This window comes from Podarcis filfolensis (assembly GCF_964270895.1).
Source record: "Podarcis filfolensis genome assembly, chromosome: 16".
Lineage (NCBI taxonomy): Eukaryota > Metazoa > Chordata > Lepidosauria > Squamata > Lacertidae > Podarcis > Podarcis filfolensis.
The window spans coordinates 33641375-33663858 of NC_139620.1; the positions used below are offsets into that span (position 1 = coordinate 33641375).

Genomic DNA, 22484 nt, shown 5'->3' on the forward strand with positions numbered 1-22484 from the left:
ACTTGCACTCACCTTAGATCATTCTTGGCACGGACACTGGTCTCAAATTTAATCCCATTCCTAGCAACATATTCAGCTAACTTGTCAATCACGGGCTGGATGTCTGGAGGTGGGGGGATGATGGTAACCACAGAAGGAATTGTGCTGAAAAAATTAGCATTTTATTATTTACATAGGCAGAGAACATAACATGCAGCCCTATTAAGCCAGAGGCGGCACTTACTTTTTAAAAATCACCACTGATTTTTAAGTTATGAAATATTTGATCCCCCAAAACGAGCTTATTAAAGAAGCCAGAGCTATCTCTTTTGCATTAGAAAAATCCAGGCAAATATTTAAAACTTTTTATAATCTGCCTAACATCACTTTATTTGAACAGGTCATTTTGGGGCACCAAGATTTATGGCTTTACAAGGTTTAAAAAGTTTTTCAACTGCAGTGCCAGGCAGAACGGAGTGAGAGAAATCCGAAGGCCTCTTTAAAACCATTCCAATTTCACAACTTTCATCAGAAAACAGCTGTATACGTGAAAGTTTCCTGTGCAATCATAAAGGCCAGCAACTTACTTCAGTCCAAAATATTTTCATGCATGCTGGTTTGCACCATTTATACAATCCTGATCCCATTTTACTATACTATCATTTTTAATATATTCCACTGTTATAACATGGTAAGGCATTCAGAGAACCTTCACAATAAACAGGAAGAATAACAGAAGTGTTGGAACACCTTTTACAGAAGTACTGGCATAACCGCTGGTAGATTGTAAGTTTATGAGAATCTAAACAAAAGCCCACTCCTACTTGCGTAATGCGCTCTTAATGTCACACAGCTTATTGTTTTGCTAAATTAACACATTGACCAAGCAGAGATCAATTTCAAACAAGAAAACATTAGTGCTTGGAACAGATTTCAGACAACGATTAACTAGCTGAGGATTTATAATGGGGCCACAGCTACAATGAACTGAACAAACAAAGCTACAAGCCACTGTGGTCAAGGGGGGAAAATGTTTATGTGTACTGAAAGATTAATGTGAGAACTAGTAAACATAGAAAACTGGTGCTGGAGGAGACTCTTGAGAGTCCCATGGACTGCAAGAAGATCAAACGCATCCATTCTTAAGGAAATCAGCCCTGAGTGCTCACTGGAAGGACAGATCGTGAAGCTGAGGCTCCAATACTTTGGCCACCTCATGAGAAGAGAAGACTCCCTGGAAAAGACCCTGATGTCGGGAAAGATGGAGGGCACAAGGAGAAGGGGACAACAGAGGACGAGATGGTTGGACAGTGTTCTTGAAGCTACAAACGTGAGTCTGACCAAACTGCGGGAGACAGTGGAAGACAGGAGTGCCTGGCGTGCTCTGGTTCATGGGGTCACGAAGAGTCGGACACGACTAAACGACTAAACAACAACAAACATAGAAAACACCCCGAGTATGCCATGCATGAACCAAAGCAAGACAGCAAGGGTATGCTGACCATTTGGTGCTTTTTTCCTTAGACACATACAAAAGCCCAAACATCTTAAGGCAGCAGGGAGACATCCTTACTTCCAGTGCACATCAATTAACAGCTACAATTCCCGGGGTTCCCTGTGATGAGGGATTGTTAAACCACTCTGGGAACTGTAACCCTGGGAAGTAAATAGCGGTCTCCAAAACCACTGAGCCTTTGGGCTTGCCAATCAAAAGGTCGGTGGTTCGAATCCCCGCGATGGGGTGAGCTTCCGTTGCTCTTTCTCAGCTCCTGCCAACCTAGCAGTTCGAAAGCATGCCAAAAAGTGCAAGTAGATTAATAGGTACCACTCCGGCAGGAAGGTAAACGGTGTTTCCGTGCGCTGCTCTGATGTCAATGTTCTGTTGCGCCAGAAGCGGCTTAGTCATGCTGACCACATGACCCGGAAAAACTGTCTGCGGAGTGGACAAACACCTGCTCCCTTGGCCTGTAGAGCGAGATGAGCACCACAACCCCAGAGTCGTTTGCGATTGGACTTAATTGTCGGGTCCCTTTACCTTTACCCCTTAACAAGCTACAGCTCCCAGAATTCCATAATGGTGTAAAGTGGCACCACAGTGCGGTAAATGTGTGGTGTCAATGTGGCCTTTGTTGAACATGACCTGGGATTACCAGAAACCATAGGAAATGCTTTTGCTCAAAGCCAAACTCAAAGGGACAGGCAAAAAATAGGATACCTTGTTGAAGTAGTCGTGGCAGGCATTACACCACTGGTGTCATCAGTTGCCTCTGCAGATGGTGGTGGTGTAGTGCCAGGAGGAGGTGGTGCTGTCATTGTGGCTACTCCTGTAGTGCTAGACACAGTCACTCCTGCTGGTAGTGCATTGTAATAAGTTGCCATGTCAATTCCTGGGGGTGGAGGGGCGAGGCAATATGATCCATCTGGCAGCATGTAGTAACTGTAATACATGGCTGCCACAGTTGCTGTAAGAAAAAGGTTTATGATCAATATTTCAGGCAGTTTGAAGAGGGAACAAAAAATAAAAATAAAAATCAGAAAGGTCCCACAGCCCATCCCCTGCACTGTTGCTACCACAAGTGGAACATCGCTTATGTTAAAATTTCCAACTTCCTAATGCGTTATCCATTTTTCTTGTGCAGAAAATGAGAAATAGCATTTTGTCAACACATTCGGGTGAAATGAGGCAGACACATCCAAGGCCAAATGGAAACAGCACTGTAGTGAATGAGGAAGTGGAGAGACGTGCAAAGAATCTAAAGGAATTGCCATTTCCCCCCTTCACAACTTAATTCACTTTCGTGTGCCCTTTTAGGTATATTAAAACCATGCTTGCCTGATTAAAATTAGGAAAATGTAGTAGCTTTCTTTCTGACTGTATAAAGTTATACAGCTAGGATTTGGACTTTTCAGCATCATTAACATTCTGCACCAAGTAAAGGTACAATTTGCATACATTGCCCAACATGAACAATTTTGCATATAATCCAGTATGTGTCTATTCTGGAGCCCTGTATTCAACCACTAGAACTCTCCCCAGCATCTATTTCAGAAGGCCTTTCAAGCATGTCTGCACAGTGCTCAAAACTTGCTTTGTATATGCTTATCTCCTATATATTTGCTATGCATTTGGATACCTCTTGAAGGATCAAAACAAAATTTTGCAGGTTGCTTCCTAAGATAAAAAGCAGGACCACACTGATCTGGGGTGAGGTTCTTAGAATTCCTGAACCATGTTAGGTACAACGTCGCTAATACATATAAAGGAATCCAAAATTAATACACAGTTTTTATTACTACTTTCAATTAATCAACAATAGAGAAATGTAGTAGCTACTATTGTCAAACCTAGTGATTACCCACGGGACGGTTATGATCCCAGCCCCCATCTGAAAAAAAGAAAAGGGAAGGAAAAAGAACAGAAAGATTTTGGGTAGCTACTCCCAGCCAGCAGGAGAACAAGTTGCTAGGAAACAAGTGTTAACAGCCAGCCCTTTCAATTTAGACACAAATGTTTTTTAGGTGAGCATTTAGGGTGATCATGAGAGGACCTAGAGAAGTAATCAGATTGGGGAGAATAAGGAGTAGGTTAAGAAACGAAACAGGTGACAGTGCAGGGATTTGAAACCCACTACTATAATAACTTTAACATTGGTACTGCAAACTGGCTTTGACATGAGTTGGCCACCTTAATTCAAAACAAATTTTGGGAACCCTTTTCATGGATGTCAAAGTCAATTTTGCTAAAATGTCAAGAATGAAATTATAAAAGTGCACTATTCAGTCACTTTGGAACCAGCAAGGATTTCCAAATAATCCTCCCTTCCTTGTCTATCATGTCCAGACTTGTATGCATGCTCTGATTCCATGCAGGCACATAAAAAGAGCAGGATTCATTGTTCTAAAAATCTCAGACTTCCCTTAGCTTTCCAGCCCTTGTGGTTGCAAAAAATAAAATAAATAAAAATTAAGATCCATGGGATGTGCTTTCCAAACTCTCCAAAGCCAGAGGGATGGCTGATGAACTGTTCTTGTTTTGTGGGTGGAGCCCTGGTGCCCTGGCCCTGCTTCCTGCCCCCCTTCTCATTTCTAGCAAAACCAGAATAACATATACAAAATAGCAACTGCTCCAGGATAAGTAACCTAACCTAAGTAATGACTACGTAGGTGGGTAAAATACATTAGAATCATACATTAAACAGACTGGCTGACTTTTTGTTGTTTGACTTCGGTACCAGGCATGCCTACTGTACAGCAGTTTCTTCTGACATTAATATTGGTTTGATAAAAGCTAGGTGGCTGAAGCCCTATGATTTGAATCACCAGGGATCATGTAAGGTATAGTACATCTCACTAGGAACTTAATTTTCATCCCATGTTGGCTTGTATCCTCAACTTGCTAAAGCAGCTGATACTGGTGTTAGTTGGTGTTGCCCTCTTTTCCCACAGGGCAGCTGATTGTGATTTTGTCAGTAAGACAGAAAGTTACCTGTCAAGTTGGTTTGGAAATGTGTTATTCAACTTAGCTTAAGCTAGATTGCATAGAAGTCAGAGTGGGAAAATGTTTGATTTCTTCCTAAAAGCCTTGTAATTTTGATGCATCAGCTCTGGATGATTCTGAAACATGTATTGGGCTTTATTTTATTTTTAAGGCTTCCAGGTACCCTTTGTTTGCTTAAAATTATCATGTAAACCTCACAGAGAAGGCTTGCTTAACAAGCAATAAGATATGTCATAAGTTGCCCTGGGAGAAATTTGATGAAGGGCATATAGAAATACTTTAAATAAAAATAGGTAAGTGTGTCAGGTTTGTTGTTGACATATATAGCATTTCTGTGCTATGGCTGCTAGCTTTACTTCAAGGAAAACTGGTTCCCCTGGAATCCAGTAGTTAAAGCATGAAGCCTCATCCTTTCCAAGCAGAAGTTGTAGCATTCTTACATTGTGGGGCAAATTGTTTTTGTCTGCATCTTTCCTTGACAAGCTTGTGAGCATAACAGCTGAAGGCTGACCTTTTTCTCATCTCCTAAAATGAAGTTTCTAGATGACTTGGTACTGGTAAATTCAATTCATTTTAAGATGCTGGGCATGGATCAGTCTCTTGTGACTCCACATTGCTTACTTTAAAGGAATGTGGTAGAGATGTGATTATCTTTGAGCAGGGAAATCCTTAAGCAGCAATTGGGCTGTTCAGATAAGACAATTTTGAGTGGGAAACTCATCATACTTGATATATGAAAGATAGATAATGTCAGAGTGCACACAGAAGTTTTAGGTTTCCTGCGGGATCATTTTTCAGTCACTTGAGTTATATTTGGGTAAAGGATATACTCCTAATATCCACCTGCAGCTGCAGCAAAAATTATCATTTGGTAGAGAAAGAGATGTTTGGGTTTTTTAAATGACCAATATGTGGGGAAGTGCTGGGGGCAACAGTCACAAAATGGCTGCGATGGGGAGCATGACATAATACAAAATCAGAGAGACAGCCACCCATGACGAATTCTGGACACCACAATTTGAGAAGGATATTGACAAGCTGGAACATGAACAGAAGAGGGTGACCAAGATGAAAAAGGGTCCAGAAACCAAGCATCGTGAGGTTGAGGGAACCTGGGTATGTTTAGTCTAGTAAGAAGAGTCTGAGAGGAGATTATAGTATCATAGAGTTGGAAAAGACCACGAGGATCATCTAGTGCAACCTCCTGAAATGTAGGAATCTTTCGCCAGACATGGGGTTTGAACCCTGAGATTAAGAGTCTCATGCTCTACCGACTGATCTTTCATGATAGCCATCTTCAAATATTGAAAGTGTTTGTCACATGGAGGATGGAGCATCTTGTTTACTCCTGCTGCAGAGGCTAGGACCAAAACCATTGGATTAAAGTTATGAGAAAGGAGATTCCAACTAAACACCAGGAAGAACTTCCTGACAGCTGTTCAACAATGGAACAGACTCTCACAAGAGGTGATGGACTCTTGTTCCTTGGAGGTTTTAAAGCAGAGATTGAATGGCCACCTGTCATGTATGATCTAGTTGAGATTCCTGAATTGCAGGGGGTTGGACTAGAGGACCCACAGGGTCTCTTCCAACTCTACAATTCTGTGATTCTATGAACCTTATACTTATTGTAGGAAGTCAGCTATGTCCTGTTGGAGCTGATAACATAATATTGATTTTACACGTACACACACACACTCTCGCTGTAATTGTGTTGTTGCCTTAATAGCAACAGGGAGCTTCCCCACAACCAGGATAACCACATCACACTCATTCTCATTTCACAGAAATCACTTAGAAGGTACCTGCACATTTCTTTAGGGGCTAGAGATTTACTTTAAGAATAAAATAAAAAGAAAGCTTAGGGTCTGGAACCCCTGCCCATGAGCAGAAGTGAAAGCCTTTGCGGGTCTCATTGCATCTATGGGCACTGGGTTGGTCCCCTGACCTAATCCACTCTCCCTGGACTTTGACTTTATCTGCCTGTGATTATGGAAAGTTACTTTCTCACCATGTTTTTGATGATCCCCTTTAACTGGAGATGCTAGGACTGGGCCTGGGACCTTCTGTGTGCAAAGCATGTAGTTTGCCACTGAGAGATGGCTTTGTAATGTCAAGTGACAACGGATTATGAATGGATATTTGCTGAATGACTGTTATTTAATCGGGAAACTTTTTTAAAAAAATAGGTTTTGAGTTAATGTTTGTTTGCAGTAGCAGAGTATTGGCTATGTAAGTTATTTAAAAACTGTACAGTGGTACCTTGGGTTAAGAACTTAATTCGTTCTGGAGGTCCGTTCTTAACCTGAAACTGTTCTTAACCTGAAGCACCACTTTAGCTAATGGGGCCTCCCGCTGCTGCCGCCATGCGATTTCTGTTCTCATTCTGAAGCAAAGTTCTTAACCCGAGGTACTATTTCTGGGTTAGTGGAGTCTGTAACCTGAAGCGTCTGTAACCTGAGGTACCACTGTAGTCTGTTCTCCCTCTTCCACCAACGTTCAGTTTTATTGAATAATTCAGTGTTACTGTGTTTGCACTATAGATGTCAAAGTAGCCGACTCACCATACAAAATTCTACTTTTTATACTTTTCTATTGCTAATTCCACTTTTTGTTATATTGCTGTGTGCTCAGTTGTACAGGTATCTCACATCTTACGCTTATTTAACTTGCATGATCGCAGCTTACATGAAGAGGCGGAAAATAATTAAATGAATGGAGGGTGGAAGAAACCCATTCTCCATTTACTTGTTTCCACGTGCCCCTACAAAGCTGCGATCGCAGGCTTACCCAGCTTAGGGAAGCCAGTGCAAGGGCTCTGGCAAGGTGGGAGGACTCCAGGATGTTGCCTTCTTCCCAAAGCTGGGAAAGCACTTATAGGACTTTGGGAAGGAGGTGGGAGGACTCCAGGACGCTGCCAGAGCCTTTACGAATCCTCTCCCAAGCTGAGCATGTGCCTTCCTGAAGCCAGCTAAGTAGCCCTCCTTGCTGGGGGCAGGAAGGGTGGTTCTGCAGGTTTCTGACTTTAGGCATTTTTGCGAGTATGCATGGCTTCTCATTAGCAAACGGTCACATAAGATAGAAATTACCTGTACTCAGTTGTTGGTTGTGTTTTTCCAATAGTTGTATTTATTAACTCAGGAGCATAATTTGGGGGGGGGGGGGTGTCTCCCTGTTGCCCAGTTTGAGAAGCTGTAGTTCAAAGGAATCAATTTCCACGAGCAACAACTGTTTTCAGTGACATACTAGTTCACAAATGAGGAATTCCTACATGCATATTTAATTGAATAGCACATTAACAGCTGTGAACTTAAAGGTCCTTTTTTTGTCTCAGGAGGGTACAAACCTTCATTTCTTTTGTGCCTGTAAAATGCATGAATTATGCAGACCTTTCGCTACTCATGACAGTAGGGAGATTATTCCATAAACAGCTGGGCTATTTTATATTGGCGCTCCTGTAACATAGGTAGCAGTGATGATAAAATAACAAAATGCTTGCAAACATGGACATTTTAGTCATGTCAAGCTTTGACACTGGGCTCATTTGTACTTTCCCATCCTGTTTGCCTTCTATCTTGTTGAATCCTGAGATGCAGCTGCATTTAACTCACCAGGAGGGCGTTAGCTATGCACTTTGTTTTGGAGGTGTATAGTTTCAAATTTCTAGGAATTCTGGGGGTACTCCTAGAGCCAGATTACTTGATGAAAGAACAGCAATGAAAACCTGTGGCCCTTAATATTTTTTTCCTATAGTGCTTAGTTCTAGGGAAATACTGGACATTTTCTAGAGAGTACACCAGTAGAGCCCAACTTGCCTGGCTGTCATCCCACACAAATTGGGAGTACAACCTTGATCACCTTCAGAATCCTTGACAGTGTAAACTGCGTTATAGTTTAAACTTTTTGTATGATTGAAAGTTTTATGACTTGCTAAGTCTTCTTTTATTAAATATGCATATATGATGTGGCCTAGTTACAATTTTTTTTACACCAAAGCATTTGTTAATTGCTCCTTAAAACTACAGGTTTTAAGTTTAAACCCAGATTTCAAGCAGCAATCCTTTACTGTGGCACACTCTCTATTCCCACCCTCTTTTCTGAAGAATTTTAAGACTGAGAAGGTGCCACATGAAAGAGATGGAAGTGTTACAATTTAAGATTCATTTCAGTTTCCCATTTGCCATTGAGCAATAGTCTCTTAAGTCACTTTTTAAATAGTTTTTGTTTTGTTATTTTTAAAAAATGCAGCTTGAACAGAGTGATTACTGGAAGATCACTTGTACTAGGTCAGACTATTAGTCATTCTAGTCCAGGGTTGTCTACTCTGACCACCAGCAACACTTCCACGTCAGAGGCGGAGGAAGGATCATTCCCATAGTTTGCCACCTGATCCTTCTACTGGAGGTGCCTGAGACTTAAACTAATACCTTCTGCATGGAAAGCAGGTGATTTACCACTGAATTATGGCCTCTCTGTTGAAAACACATGCCTTTTGTACAATTCACCATGAATGTTATAATGTTCCTGATGAAGATGGGTGTGTGCACATGCACGAGAGCTAAGAACACACCCATTTAATTAAGTGCTCTAAGCAAAACAATTCGCTAGTATGTATACAAATGCTTTGTTCCCAAAATACAGCATGGTGTCAAGCTAAGCTCTGCAGAGTTAACAGTAGAAGGCAATCTCATGCTGTGCCATGTTGACAAACCTACATCTGCAGAGTTCTGATAAAAATTAAGTCTCAGAAGCAAAATAATTTTCAAAGAGAGAGAGAAAAAATCCCCCTTTGGGCTAAAGTGTGCCATACTTCTAATAGTAAGAAAAAGGTGAACACTGGACAAGAAGCCTTTTACAGGCAACAACATACACTAGCACTGAGTTATTGGCACTCGAATGCAACTCTGGGCTGTGAATGATTAGAGACAAAAGGAACTAACAAACACTTATTTGCCCTTTTAAGAGGAGGGGCACAACTTAATTTTCAGTGCTTTCATCAAGGAAATCATCAGGGTAAATTGGTTTGAGTACAGCACACTTTGACACCCCATCAAATCCAGTAAGACATCACCAAAATGTTAACTGAATCCACATAGCAAGTGTATCAAAATCTTCTTTGGCGATCACTCGTAGCCGAGTATGATTGTCTTCATAAACATGGTTTTAACAATGAATCCGTAAGTGACTGTGGAGGCCAATTCTGGATCTATCAAAATATTAACATTAGGAAGGGGAGATGTTGTAACTTGGTATCTGTGTTTGTATTCTGTTTCCTCCTCTCTCCCCTTTTTCATTTGGTGACATCTCTGTCAGATTTAACTCTGAGGGAAGGAACTGTTGCTTTCTATTGATCTCAACTTTTTATTAATTTCAACCAGGGAAAAATTTGAAGCAGTGTTTCTCAAACTTGGATCCCCAGCTGTTGTTGGACTACAACTCTTATCATCCATAGCTAGCAGGACCAGTGGTCAGAGATGATGTAGTCCAACAACAGTTGGGGACCCAAGTTTGAGAAACACTGTTTTAAATAAATGAAGCTATTTGAACCATCAGACTGTTTACAATGGCCTGTGTAAATGAACCAATACTGCTGCAGAAAAGAGTGGGCAAAGCATCAAAAGCATGTTAGCAAAAGCGAGTGAGTGCTTCTTGCTGGGACCAGCAAGTTTCTTATCTGCACTTGAAACTGAAGAAAGGTGTGGAGAAGGTGAAGGACCAGCCAGAGCTTAAAGAAACGTAAAACTGAATGACCTGGCAGTAGCGACTGTACTCCAAATCTTCTGCTATTTTGGCCAAAGAATGAGCAAGGCATTTATAATTTGGGGTGGGGGTGGGTTGGGGGGGATAACATATACCTCAGTTTCATGGTACCTCACACTGTACTTGTGAATGCGCTATGACTGGCTGCACACCTTCAGAAGAACCATTAAATTTAGGAGAGGGTCAAATATTTGACCTCTACAAGTTTGGAATGCAAAAAAACACATTAGAATTTCTAGACAAAAGAAAATACAAGTTTAGCCCTCTAAATAAATGCTCAAATGTGAATCACACACATAAGCTTTTATAGTTAAAAGAATTCAGTGTAGGAATACACAGTAGACTGGAAATTAGAGAAAAGAACCTCTTTGGTTATCCAAATTGGTATTCCAATTGCATAACATATCCCAGTATGCGCTGTTAGAAGAATTCTTAATTTTAAGTCAATCTGAAGAAAATCATATGTTGTATTTATTATTGTGACAAATTATGCATATTTATTACCATCAATCCAAAGAGTGTGGAGATTGCTTTCTATCTCATGGAGAAACATTGATAATTACCACCCGTTGCTTCTGGAAACTTCAACAAACCAACTCTGTACTGAAATGTGGCCCTTGTCTGTACTGAAGTGAACCGGATTAATGTATTTGGCAAGCGCACAGAGAACCAAAACAGAAATCCATTAATTTCAGCTGCCCTGTTCATCTCCAGGTATAAAGCATTAGCGTAAAAGCCATGTAGGTTTTGATTTTGGATTGAGTTCCTAGGTAGTGTTAAGGAACCAAAAGTCTTGTGATAAAAGAAAATGTACTCTGGCATTCCATTTCACTATAATACATTCACAAAAGTTTATGTCAGAATACATCTATTTAGTGTTTAAGGTACGGTACGACAATGCTGTTTTTGATGCAACAGCCTAAGCTGGCCATTCCTCCAGAATTTAGTAGAAACAATTTACAGTTGTACCTTGGAAGTCGAACGGAATCCGTTCCAGAAGTCCATTCTGACTTCAAAAACCAAAGCACGGCTTCTGATTGAAGCCATGGAAGCCCCGTCGGATGTTTGGCTTCCCAAAACAGTTCACAAACCGTAACACCCACTTCCGGGTTTGTGGTGTTTGGGAGCCAAAATGTTTGAGAACTAAGCTGTTCGAAAACCAAGGTACGTTTGGTTCCCAAAGGTACAGTCGTACCTTGGTTCTCAAACAGAATGCATTCCGGGAGTCCGTTGACTACCAGAACCTTTCGAAAACCAAGGCATGGCTTCCGATTGGCTGCAGGGGCGTCTTGCAGCCAACTGGAAGCCATGCCAGACATTCGGCTTCTGAAAATCATTCAAAAACCAGAACACTCACTTCCAGTTTTTGATCGTTCAGGAGCCGAAATGTACGAGTTTCAAGACATTCAGCAACCAAGGTACAACTGTTACCAGAATGTTTTGACTGCTGTAACCACAAATACCCTTGCTTGTCAAGGAACAAAGTAGTGAGTTTTATTCAAACTGTTGATTTAAAAACACTCCTTTTCCTTGATGATCTGAATCCCCCTCCTTGGAGAGACAGAGAATGTTGCTCACTAGTGGTTTTGAGGGAGGCCAACCGTTCCCAAAAGAGTAAGTATCAATACATGTGCATATGAGTACAGGGGGAAAAGATATGAGAAGGGAAAACAGGAATTTAAATACTTATCATCTTTCATATCTGAATTACTATATTTGCAAAAACAGCATATGAAGGACTACCTATGCTGACAGTCATGTTCAACATGCCAGAAATAGCCGTGGAAAAGGGGCTCCAGTGTGTGAGCCTAAAACTGCAAACCAAGCTTGTGGGGAATATTCAATATTTGACTCCATACACAATAGCATTACATGATTAAAAATGCATAAGACCCTATTTGCATGTTTAATTTATCATCTGGTGCTGACTGAATCATATTAGATTGCATCTGAAGTTTTTGCTGAGAGTGAGTTGCAGACTGAATTATACAACAGTCTGGCAGGGTTCAGACAGGCAGTTTTCTATCAAATAACACTGGTTTTAGGCACTGGCTCTGGTAGGAAGAATTTGGACCTTGTTTTGCTTAGTGGCGGTTAAGATAACCTAAACCAAATAGACTGATATACCCTGTAATAGTTGGGAGTGTGTGGAAATTGATCTGTATTATGAGTATTCAATATGCAGAGTTTAGCATTCTGGGAATCTTAGCTACCATATGGTTTTTTAAGCCCTCTAGTATGGGGTCGATGCTGTTAAGGTGCTACACTCAATATGCCAGCAAATCTGGAAAACTTGGCAGTGGCCAGAGGATTGGAGAAGATCAGTCTACATCCCAATCCCAAAGAAGGGCAGCGCCAAATAATGCTCCAACTACCGCACAATTGCACTCTTTTCACATGCTAGCAAGGTTATGCTTAAAATTCTACAAGGCAGGCTTAAGCAGTATTTGGACTGAGAACTCCCAGAAGTGCCAACTGGATTTCAAAGGGGCAGAGGAACCAGAGACCAAATTGCAAACATGCGCTGGATTATGGAGAAAGCTAGAGAGTTCCAGAAAGACATCTACTTCTGCTTCATTGACTATGCAAAAGCCTTTGACTGTGTTGACCACAGCAAACTATGGCAAGTTCTTAAAGAAACGGGAGTGCCTGATCACCTCATCTGTCTCCTGAGAAATCTCTATGTGGGACAAGAAGCTACAGTTAGAACTGGATATGGAACAACTGATTGGTTCAAAATTGGGAAAGGAGTACGACAAGGCTGTAAATTGTCTCCCTGCTTATTTAACTTTTATGCAGAATTCATCATGCGAAAGGCTGGGCTGGATGAATCCCAAGACGGAATTAAGATTGCCGGAAGAAATATCAACAACCTCAAATATGCAGATGACACAACCTTGATGGCAGAAAGTGAGGAGGAATTAAAGAACCTTTTAATGAGGGTGAAAGAGGAGAGTGCAAAATATGGTCTGAAGCTCAACATCAAAAAACCGAAGATCATGGCCACTGGGCCCATCACCTCCTGGCAAGGGGAAGAAATGGAGGCAGTGAGAGATTTTACTTTCTTGGGCTCCATGATCACTACAGATGATCACTACAGATGGTGACAACAGTCAGGAAATTAAAAGACGCCTGCTTCTTGGGAGAAAAGCAGGTAAAAGCAGGTAAACCTAGACAGCATCTTAAAAAGCAGAGACATCACCTTCCTGACAAAGGTCCGTATGGTTAAAGCTATGGTTTTCCCAGCAGTGATGTATGGAAGTGAGAGCTGGACCATAAAGAAGGCTGATCGCCGAAGAATTGATGCTTTTGATTTATGGTGCTGGAGGAGACTCTTGAGAGTCCCATGGACTGCAAGAAGATCAAACCTATCCATTCTTAAGGAAATCAGCCCTGAGTGCTCACTGGAAGGACAGATTCTGAAGCTGAGGCTCCAATACTTTGGCCACCTCATGAGAAGAGAAGACTCCCTGGAAAAGACCCTAATGTTGGGAAAGATGGAGGGCACAAGGAGAAGGGGACGACAGAGGACGAGGTGGTTGGACAGTGTTCTCAAAGCTACTAGCATGAGTTTGACCAAACTGCGGGAGTCAGTGGAAGGCAGGAGTGCCTGGCGTGCTCTGGTCCATGGGGTCACGAAGAGTCGGACACGACTAAACGACTAAACAACAACAAGTATGGGGTCATTCACTGCATAAAGTGAATGGTCAAAAACCAAAGAATGATGGGTGCTTACTTATCACTGGGTGGACTTTCAGTGGCTCAAGATATATCCATTATGAGAATGGACCATAGCTCATTGGTAGAGTGTGAGCTTTACATGTTTACTCCCCACCTCTCCAATTACTAGATAGCAAGAAAGTAATGGGAAGTGCCTCTGGCTGAGACCCTGGAGATCCAATAGACACTACTGGGCTAGATGAGCTGATCCCCATCATGGGCAACTTGAAGCCCATCAATGCACTTCCCATGGTCACCAAGAAGGCCGAGGTGGGAAGAGAATACTGAACTAAATAGACCCTTGATCTGATCTAAAATGGCTCTTATCTTCTTAATAGGCAAACCTACTATAAGGTTTCCTATGACTCTTCAGTGACTGCAAGTACAAATAGCAAACATATCCAACCATTTTGATCTTCCAAGCAAAAAATTGTTAAAGCCGTGAAAACCAAATGTTCACAAACCCACACAAAATACAACTCAATTCTCTACAATGTAGACTGGCATACTGAAATTAAAATATATGCTTTGTGGTGATTAGACTACATTTTCCCATTCTCTCTTTCAGATACCACTTTCATTTTATTATGTCTTCAGGGATTTTTTTATCAATGCTGTAGGAAATTAGCATAACTAAGAAAATTAGGTTTAGGCAAAATGATAGAGGAATCACTTATTAAGACAACTATTTGGTGATTAGCATTACGACCTTCATTCATTTGGCCCTTAACTCACTATAATATTTAATATGCAGTAAACGACTATGCCACTGATAATGCAGAACAGATAGAAATAACATGGTCACATTAGTTATTCCTTTGAGAAAACTATAAACACAAGAAACTCTTTCTTTGTCTTTACTTAAATCAATATCCTCCTCAATGGAAACAAATGCAAACAATAAAGAGAGCAAAAGACACATTCTTCACTTGAAAGAAGAGTGTAAGAAAAAGAGTAAGACTCCAGGGAAATGCATCTATCATCCCATGCTTTACTCTCAAAATGTTAGCACCTATATGGTATATTATATGAAGTTAATGGATATTTAAAATTTCTTGCTGAATAGCCAACTTTTAGGAAAACAATCTGTATATGCTCTGAAGATTAACACATTACAAATACAATACACAAGAGTGGATGCTCCTGGTCTAGAACAATAGAGTACACTCAAACAGTTCCTTGTTTTCATGACACAGGGTCACAGCGATATGCCGAAAACTGTTAAATGCAACAAATCTGCACCCAGCCTTCCTTTCTAGAAGAAATGGCATCCTAAACATCGCGGTGTCAGGAAGAAACAGGAATGAACTGACTACGAACTAGAAGATTGATTTTAAAATGCCCAGGACTAAATTGTAATGCAGTGATTGCCAAATTTACTGGGCCCAAAGCGCAGTGAGCACCACCACCACAATTCCCTGCAACCTATTTTACTGGTTACAATCTGATGCATCTTTCAAGCATACACGTAATTTCAGCAAGAGGGAGGCAGGGTATCCTGTGGGCAGCACGAACTACCTCTCTAAGCACACTGCATTTCAACCCCTGCTATAAGAGGGCACTTACAATTAATAAAAGTTACAGAAACCTTTTAAACAGCAATACTGTTAATGTAAACATATCCCCATAAAACTGATGTAACAGGAACTAACACTAATTAGTAAACTTTTGTAACCACATTTGTGTTTGAAGTCCAGAGTCATTTCTGCAGAGCAATGGACCAATATTTAAATCATTGCAGTCAACACTAGTTACTGTAATCACTTTTGTTGATTATCATTTTAAATATATGGGCTTAAAGCAGACCTAAGGGAGGGGCAACTACCTATCTTTGTTGGACTCAATTCCAAATTTCTGCTGAGTCTAGGGAAGGATTTAAAAAACTTGACAGTTCACTCCATTTCCCATGCAATCTCCACTTATTTAATATAACAAGATGCCATATTATTTCCTGCACATCATGCCCAAAGATGCATCACAACAGACATTACTACAAACAGCAGTATCTGCCAAGCCAATTCCTTCTGTGGCTGCAAGTAGAGATGAAAATACCATGTGTAAATGGGGCATTGCCTGTCACTACTGTAGGAAATTCTTCACTGTGCCACCTGTAACAAAACTAAATGGCACTGATCCTGTTCTCACCGAAGTCAATGAGAAATTTACTATTCGTTGCAAATCACAGCAATTTTGTTAACGGCCTGGAGAGACAGCTTTGTGGATTATGCTACATGCTTTTAAAAGACCGATTTGCAGGTTGACATTCCCCCCCCCCAAACTGAACTCTTCCATTTGTCTCGAAATATCAGCTGCAAGCACTTTCTCAATTGATTTATCCATTTCCCAAGGTTATCTTGTCTTACTGTAGCTTGTGCAAGTTTGTCTAGAAGTATTATCTACAAAAATGCTAGGCTGTTACTTCCAACCAAGAGCAAAGTTCCATGAGTATAAAAATATACACCTGTATATCACATTATCCTAGATACTTTATCCTTTCCTCAGTTAAACTGCTCAACTTATTTATAATATAATCACTTACACACTATTACAGGCCAAAGAATGTACATTTTTGAACAAACAGGTTTTTTTTCAGAGGGAGGTGTATGTGTGAGAAGACCGCACTTTGAAATCATTGATAGGTTCTGAATACAGTTTTGAGATTAATTTTCTACCTTTATTTCCAAGCTGCCCAACTGTTCCATGTTTTAAAACACATATTGATTAGTTATTTAAATGAGACACAAGTACTTTCAATGAGGCTACTTAATATGTAATTGGTTATGAACAGGGTCATGTGTACTTCATAGTGCCGTGCAAGTGGAAATTTGGTACTAAATGGCACCCAGAGCATCTCAGTTTTTTTCTTTTTATAATATTGCAAGTTTGCAACCTGTAAAAGATCAAGTATCTGTATTAGGCACAGCACACCACGTAGGATGGACCTGACATTCATTTACTCTTGTATTTATTTACTACCGTTCCTCTATGATGGAACCGAGGACAGTTGTTCTTACTGTAAAAGGTATTTCACTGTGAATGTACAAAGGGCACCAAGTGGGTTGTGTTTTGCCAAACCTTAGGGCCTTACCGTCTGTACATCCCATTTAGAGACCTCTTACATCCACAGGTGGAAGAGGCATTGTATTCAGAACCATCCCTGCATAGCTTCAGCTGCATCATACACCATATGAGTATAAGAAGAGGCCTGCTAGATCTAGTCCAGAATTTCATAACAAGCCAGTTGCCCATGTGAAGTCCACAAACAGGACTCGAGTGTCACAGCACTCTCCCCACTTGTGATTCCCAGCGACTGACATGCAGAGGCATACGGTCTCCAACAGTGTATGCGATCCATACAAAAACTGTTTTGCATATAATTTGACAGTGTAATTTCATCTTGTTAAAAGACAAAGAATAGAAGATCTCTGGTAAAGGGATGAAGGCTCAAATGGTAGTGGGGCCATACCTTTTCATTCCAGGCCACAGGTGTTCTTCTCTATGGAGTGGACAGAACTTCGAGATGGGAGGAGTAAGGTGAATTGCCATGTTCTACCTCCACTGTTCGGAGACTGCATGCTTGTAGCCATTCACCTCAATCTTCCCACCTCGGAGTTCTCTCCGCTCCACAGAGAAGAACTGAGCTGAATGGGTAATGTCATGACCTGGGACTTAAACTGCAGATCAACTGCAGATGACTGTCCAACACCTATGGCCTGGAACGAAAATGTATGACCAATGCCTTGCAAAGCTGCAGCAATGCCTCTAAGTATACCAAGAACATACAGTCATCAAGTGTAATGGTTCTAGGGGTTGCTCATGCGTAAATTGGCGCCACACCTGGCTGGGTTACCTGGGTGAACTCTTTCTGTCCGGACAGCCACTCACCCATGGCTGTCTCAATCGCTGGCAGAATCCGTCAGTGGGCGTTTCTTGAACTTCTTCCAGCAAAGAAGCTCTTTGACGCCTAGCCGCCGCCTACTCTCCCTGCGCGGAAGCCTTCTGCGCAGGGAGGGTGTGGGCAGCGGAGGACCCGTGCTCTCCCCGCTGGTCTCCGGCGAGGAGTCATGGAGCCACCTCGCCGATTCCCCCATCTGCCCCCCTTCTCCACTGGTGCTACGCTGATTCCCTTCCCCAGAAGATGGGCTGCTTCTCTCCCTCCCGGGACGCTCTCCGGAATCCCTCTGGAGCCCTCCCTCTCCCTCTGGCTCCGATGGCAGTTCCCTGACATCAAGCAACAGGGTTTCAGGACCCTATGTAGCCCCTTACCACCCCACTACCATTCGGTTAACTTTTGTAGGCTACATCATTGTGATTTATGGCACTCAAGTCATAATGCCCTACATTTGCCTTAGCTAAACTGAACTATTGTCTATACAAGCATAGTACTGTATCTGCAGATCAGCATGATTAGTAACCAGAAATTACAACCTTCAGTTACTAATTTTTTTTAAAGAAAAAAAAAGAAAAGAACACCACTGAGCAAAGGAAAGGCAGTATGTGAACCTTTGAGCCTTCATCCCTTTATCAAAGATCTTCTATTCTTCATCTTTTAACAAGATGAAATTACACTCAAATTATCTGCGGAACAATTTTTGTATGGATTGCATAATTAGAATCAGCAGCATATACGCTGAGTTTGCACTCTTCAAATCATTTTGAAATCGTCCTATTGACTACAGTGAAATAACTCCAGAATTGCAATATTGAAGCGCTTTAGCCAACTGCAGTCTCACCAATAAAGCATTTTTGCTACTGTGTCACTACCAAGATTCCACAGAAACCCCTGAGCCTCAATTTCTGACATCTGATTGAATGTTTGCCGGAAAGTATATTTTTGTGTACATTAAAAACAATCATTCAAGCGAGCTCTCTTCCTTGCAGCAACAGTCAACCTGAACATGCAGTACTGAAATTTATATGCTGTTCAGAACAATTGCATGTTTTATTCTCTAGCTACAGATCAGAAACATACTTTCAAAAGGAGGTCAGAATGGTTTTTCTGACAGTCTGACCAGTTTTGTTTTTCATAATGTGCTCATGAGATAGCCATGCCAACTTTTATCAATGACTGTCTACTGTCGCAAGACAGGCATGTTTCTTGAGAGCTACTTTGATAAAAGTATTTCTTCTAGCTGACCTCTGCACGGTGAAAACGAAAGACTGTAAACTCTTGCAAGTCTTGTTTACGTATACTACTACTTCCGTGACTCTCGGGATAGCCAGTGGCAGTGGGGTGGGGGCGGAGAGACACCATGCGGTATTGATCGTTCTTCAATTCCAATATACAGATGGTGACACCATCGTGAAATATTAACAATGCACCAAAATTGCATCATGCAGCTAACTGATATATAAGGGAATCCTGAAATAGCACTATTGGCCAGAGCACACAATCCCATTTCTAGGCACTGGCTGACTGACTGGGCAAAGGGTACGGTCAGATACTAGAAAGCAATATTGAATCCCATATCCAGGGGCTCTGAAGAGGTGGCTGCCTTTATCTGGGATCTCATCAAGAAAACATGCTTTCATTTGAGTGTATAAGGCCTCCTATTTCAACCTATTTTTAAAAAATTGCCACACACGCCCATGGAATCCAAAGTCTGGTACACACAGCCATAGGTTTCTTGTACAAGTTAGGAACAGAAGACTAAATTATGCTCTTGAGGAAGAAGAGGAGGAGGAGTTTGGATTTGATATCCCGCTTTATCAGTACCCGAAGGAGTCTCAAAGCGGCTAACATTCTCCTTTTCCTTCCTCCCCCACAACAAACACTCTGTGAAGTGAGTGGGGCTGAGAGACTTCAAAGAAGTGTGACTAGCCCAAGGTCACCCAGCAGCTGCATGTGGAGGAGCGGGGAAGTAAACCCCTGTTCAGCAGATTACGAGTCCACCGCTCTTAACCACTACACCACACTGGCTCTCCATTTTTGCTAAAGTTTCAAAGCCAGCAACACCTCTTTCATGCCTTGAAGCACAATCTGAAAACGCTCATCATTCAATCAAATGTTAATTTTGTCTTTCACTGAATACATTAACCATGGCGTTACCTACTTCGCCCTACATGCCTGAATACATTTTCATACAGATCAAATATCCAAGTCACTCTGAACCTCTCGGAAAACTGGGAATATATATTCCCAAAGGAAAATTGTCAGCGTCTCCAAAGCAAGCATTAGTTTGATCTTATACACAATGGGCACCTATGCTCCTGCTGAAAACAAAAATTGGCCTTTAAAATGCAACTTTGCAGAGCAGACAGCAGATCAATTAGAAACGACAAGAGAATTCTATTCATGTCTCCAAACCTGACAGATACATTAAGGGAGCTTGACTGAACATGTGAAGGAAAAACTTTTGAGCCAACAATGGCACATCTACTAAATACTATTTAGTGATTATTAGTACTGCCTCTCCTAGCTCCTGTTAATAAATAAAAACCTTCTCACATGCTTAATCCGCTTATTCCAATGTACTTACGATCTGAAGAATATTCTATTTGTGACGACTGAACAGCTGCTCCTTCAGCTGGCTGTGGGGCAGCCAAGTTATTGTCAGCCTGAGCCTTGCGAACAAGCACTGCCAGTGGGTGATCAGGGTCCACCACCTTTAAAGGCTGATGGGAGAGGAAAGCAAAGCATGAAAAGTTCAGAATTTCTTTCTCAATGCCCCCACCCCACCCAATTCCTTGCCACTAATTTACCACATTGGCATTTTAAAAGATTGCAAAAGGGGCACTTAAACTTTATATGCCTGGAATTGGTTTCAAAAGGCTTTGTAGAGTTGTGAATGTGATTATTATGAATTTGCAATAAAAGCTGTGAAGTTTATTATTCCCCATTAATACAATGCTTTAAAATTAAAATCGGCACAATCTTTGCCCAACCCATCCTACAAAGCATAACCCAGTTATGCTTTACAAACTGGATAACAGGACAAGTGCAAGCACAATGATAATACTATTAAATCCATGCTAACAAAAAGGTCACAAAGATTTCAGCAAGCTTTGAAGTTCATTAAAATGCTTCATCAGACTGGACTTTAAGAAAAAATGGGAAGGAAGGAAAAATATGTTGCTAGGCAAATCTTTAAAAAAGCCAAGTGTCTGCAAAACAAACGTGAAGCGGTGAGTGGGACTGCCCATAACATCTAATTCTATTTTAAGACTACTGCAAGCTGCAGACTTCTCCTCCAATACATCTCCATTTTTGGTTTGTTTTTTAAATTGCTTAAGACTGAGCAAGAGTTCTGGAATACTTGAAAGTTTGCTCACTAACATTTTAGTTAGTCCTACTACCATGTATTTATCCATTAGTGGATTTTCTAATGGAGTAACATGCCTATCTGCAATTTTTGTCTACTTTAGAGGAACAGTAATTTCAAAAGGCCACAAACTGTGGATTTAAGCCTGTCCTCAACAAGATATGTCCCATCATATTTGATCCAGGTCTACTATACGTATCCTAGAAATAGTGCAACTGAGGGATGGATTCTTTCACTGACATCTTAGTCCACAGAAGCTCAAAGATGAAATCATACTATTTTGCAAAGGTGAATTACACACTGGCTCTATATACACATGTATCCTACTTACTGCACTTGATTAATCAATATAAATGTTTTTTTAACTCAGTCAATCTAATCAAGAAGAATCTACTGTTCGATCTTGTGATTTATGACAACATCTGAGTCACTGAAATTATTTAAACAGCTATTTTATTTAAATATGTTTAATTAAAATAAAAAGTTTCTGATGGCAGCTAGAAAACACCGTGTTATCACTAGTCAAGATTCTAAAAGCTACACAACTCATTAAACAACTTGTTACACAACCCAAGGTAGGCTTTCAGGGCTTGTATATTCTAAAAAGCATTTCCCCAAGCTGCATGGAGAACCCACTTGGGAATTTCAGAAACAGCTTGTGATACGCTACAGGGAGCTCTAATTCAGAGTATAAAATTCCAACTTAGGATTCAGGGAACTACTCTGTTTGTGAACACCTATCAACTGAGATGTCTCACAAAGAAAACAGGTGCTCAACAAGATATAAAACACTAAAATGAAATTTTGCATGCCAAAATACCTTCATAAGCTCTTCAAGTCTACTGTGCTTTTTAGAAGCAAAGAGGCTTGGGTGCAGGTAGTTATCTCCATCGTAGTCATCATCTTCATCATCAGTACCTCCTGCATCTGTTTAAAAAATGTATGGTTGTGTTTTATCATTTCAGAGATATGAAAGGGAATGACTTGCAGGATGTTAAAATGCATAGGCTATAGGTTTTATAAGGAAATCAATAATTATATCAAATTCATTCCCTAAGCCCTATATCTAAATCTTTCCAATGTATGCATTAGAAAAGTTGCACAGGAATGAAGTGTGGAATCCAAGGCTGCTGTCCTGCTCATGGAACAGCTTTTGTTCCAGTAGAGGCACCTGCTAATGTAAGAGAGGATAAATAATTCTCTCCTATTCCCCCTTCCCAATGCAGCTTCCGCTGCTCTATGAAAAAATTTGTTCCAGAGGATTA

The 22484-nt window shown here is 40.9% G+C and overlaps 1 protein-coding gene across 8 annotated transcripts in view; it reads right to left on the bottom strand.

The window, feature by feature from the left end:
• SFSWAP (splicing factor SWAP) overlaps nucleotides 1-22484 on the bottom strand; it is a 102199-nt gene that overhangs the window by 63748 nt on the left and 15967 nt on the right. For all 8 annotated transcript variants that reach the window (XM_083589927.1, XM_083589933.1, XM_083589928.1 and 5 more), the window contains 4 exons: nucleotides 22040-22146; nucleotides 20437-20572; nucleotides 2195-2441; nucleotides 13-144 (listed from right to left, as the gene is read on the bottom strand). In XM_083589927.1, the coding sequence (XP_083446053.1) occupies nucleotides 13-144; nucleotides 2195-2441; nucleotides 20437-20572; nucleotides 22040-22146 (622 nt within the window). The remainder of the gene's footprint in view (nucleotides 1-12; nucleotides 145-2194; nucleotides 2442-20436; nucleotides 20573-22039; nucleotides 22147-22484) is intronic.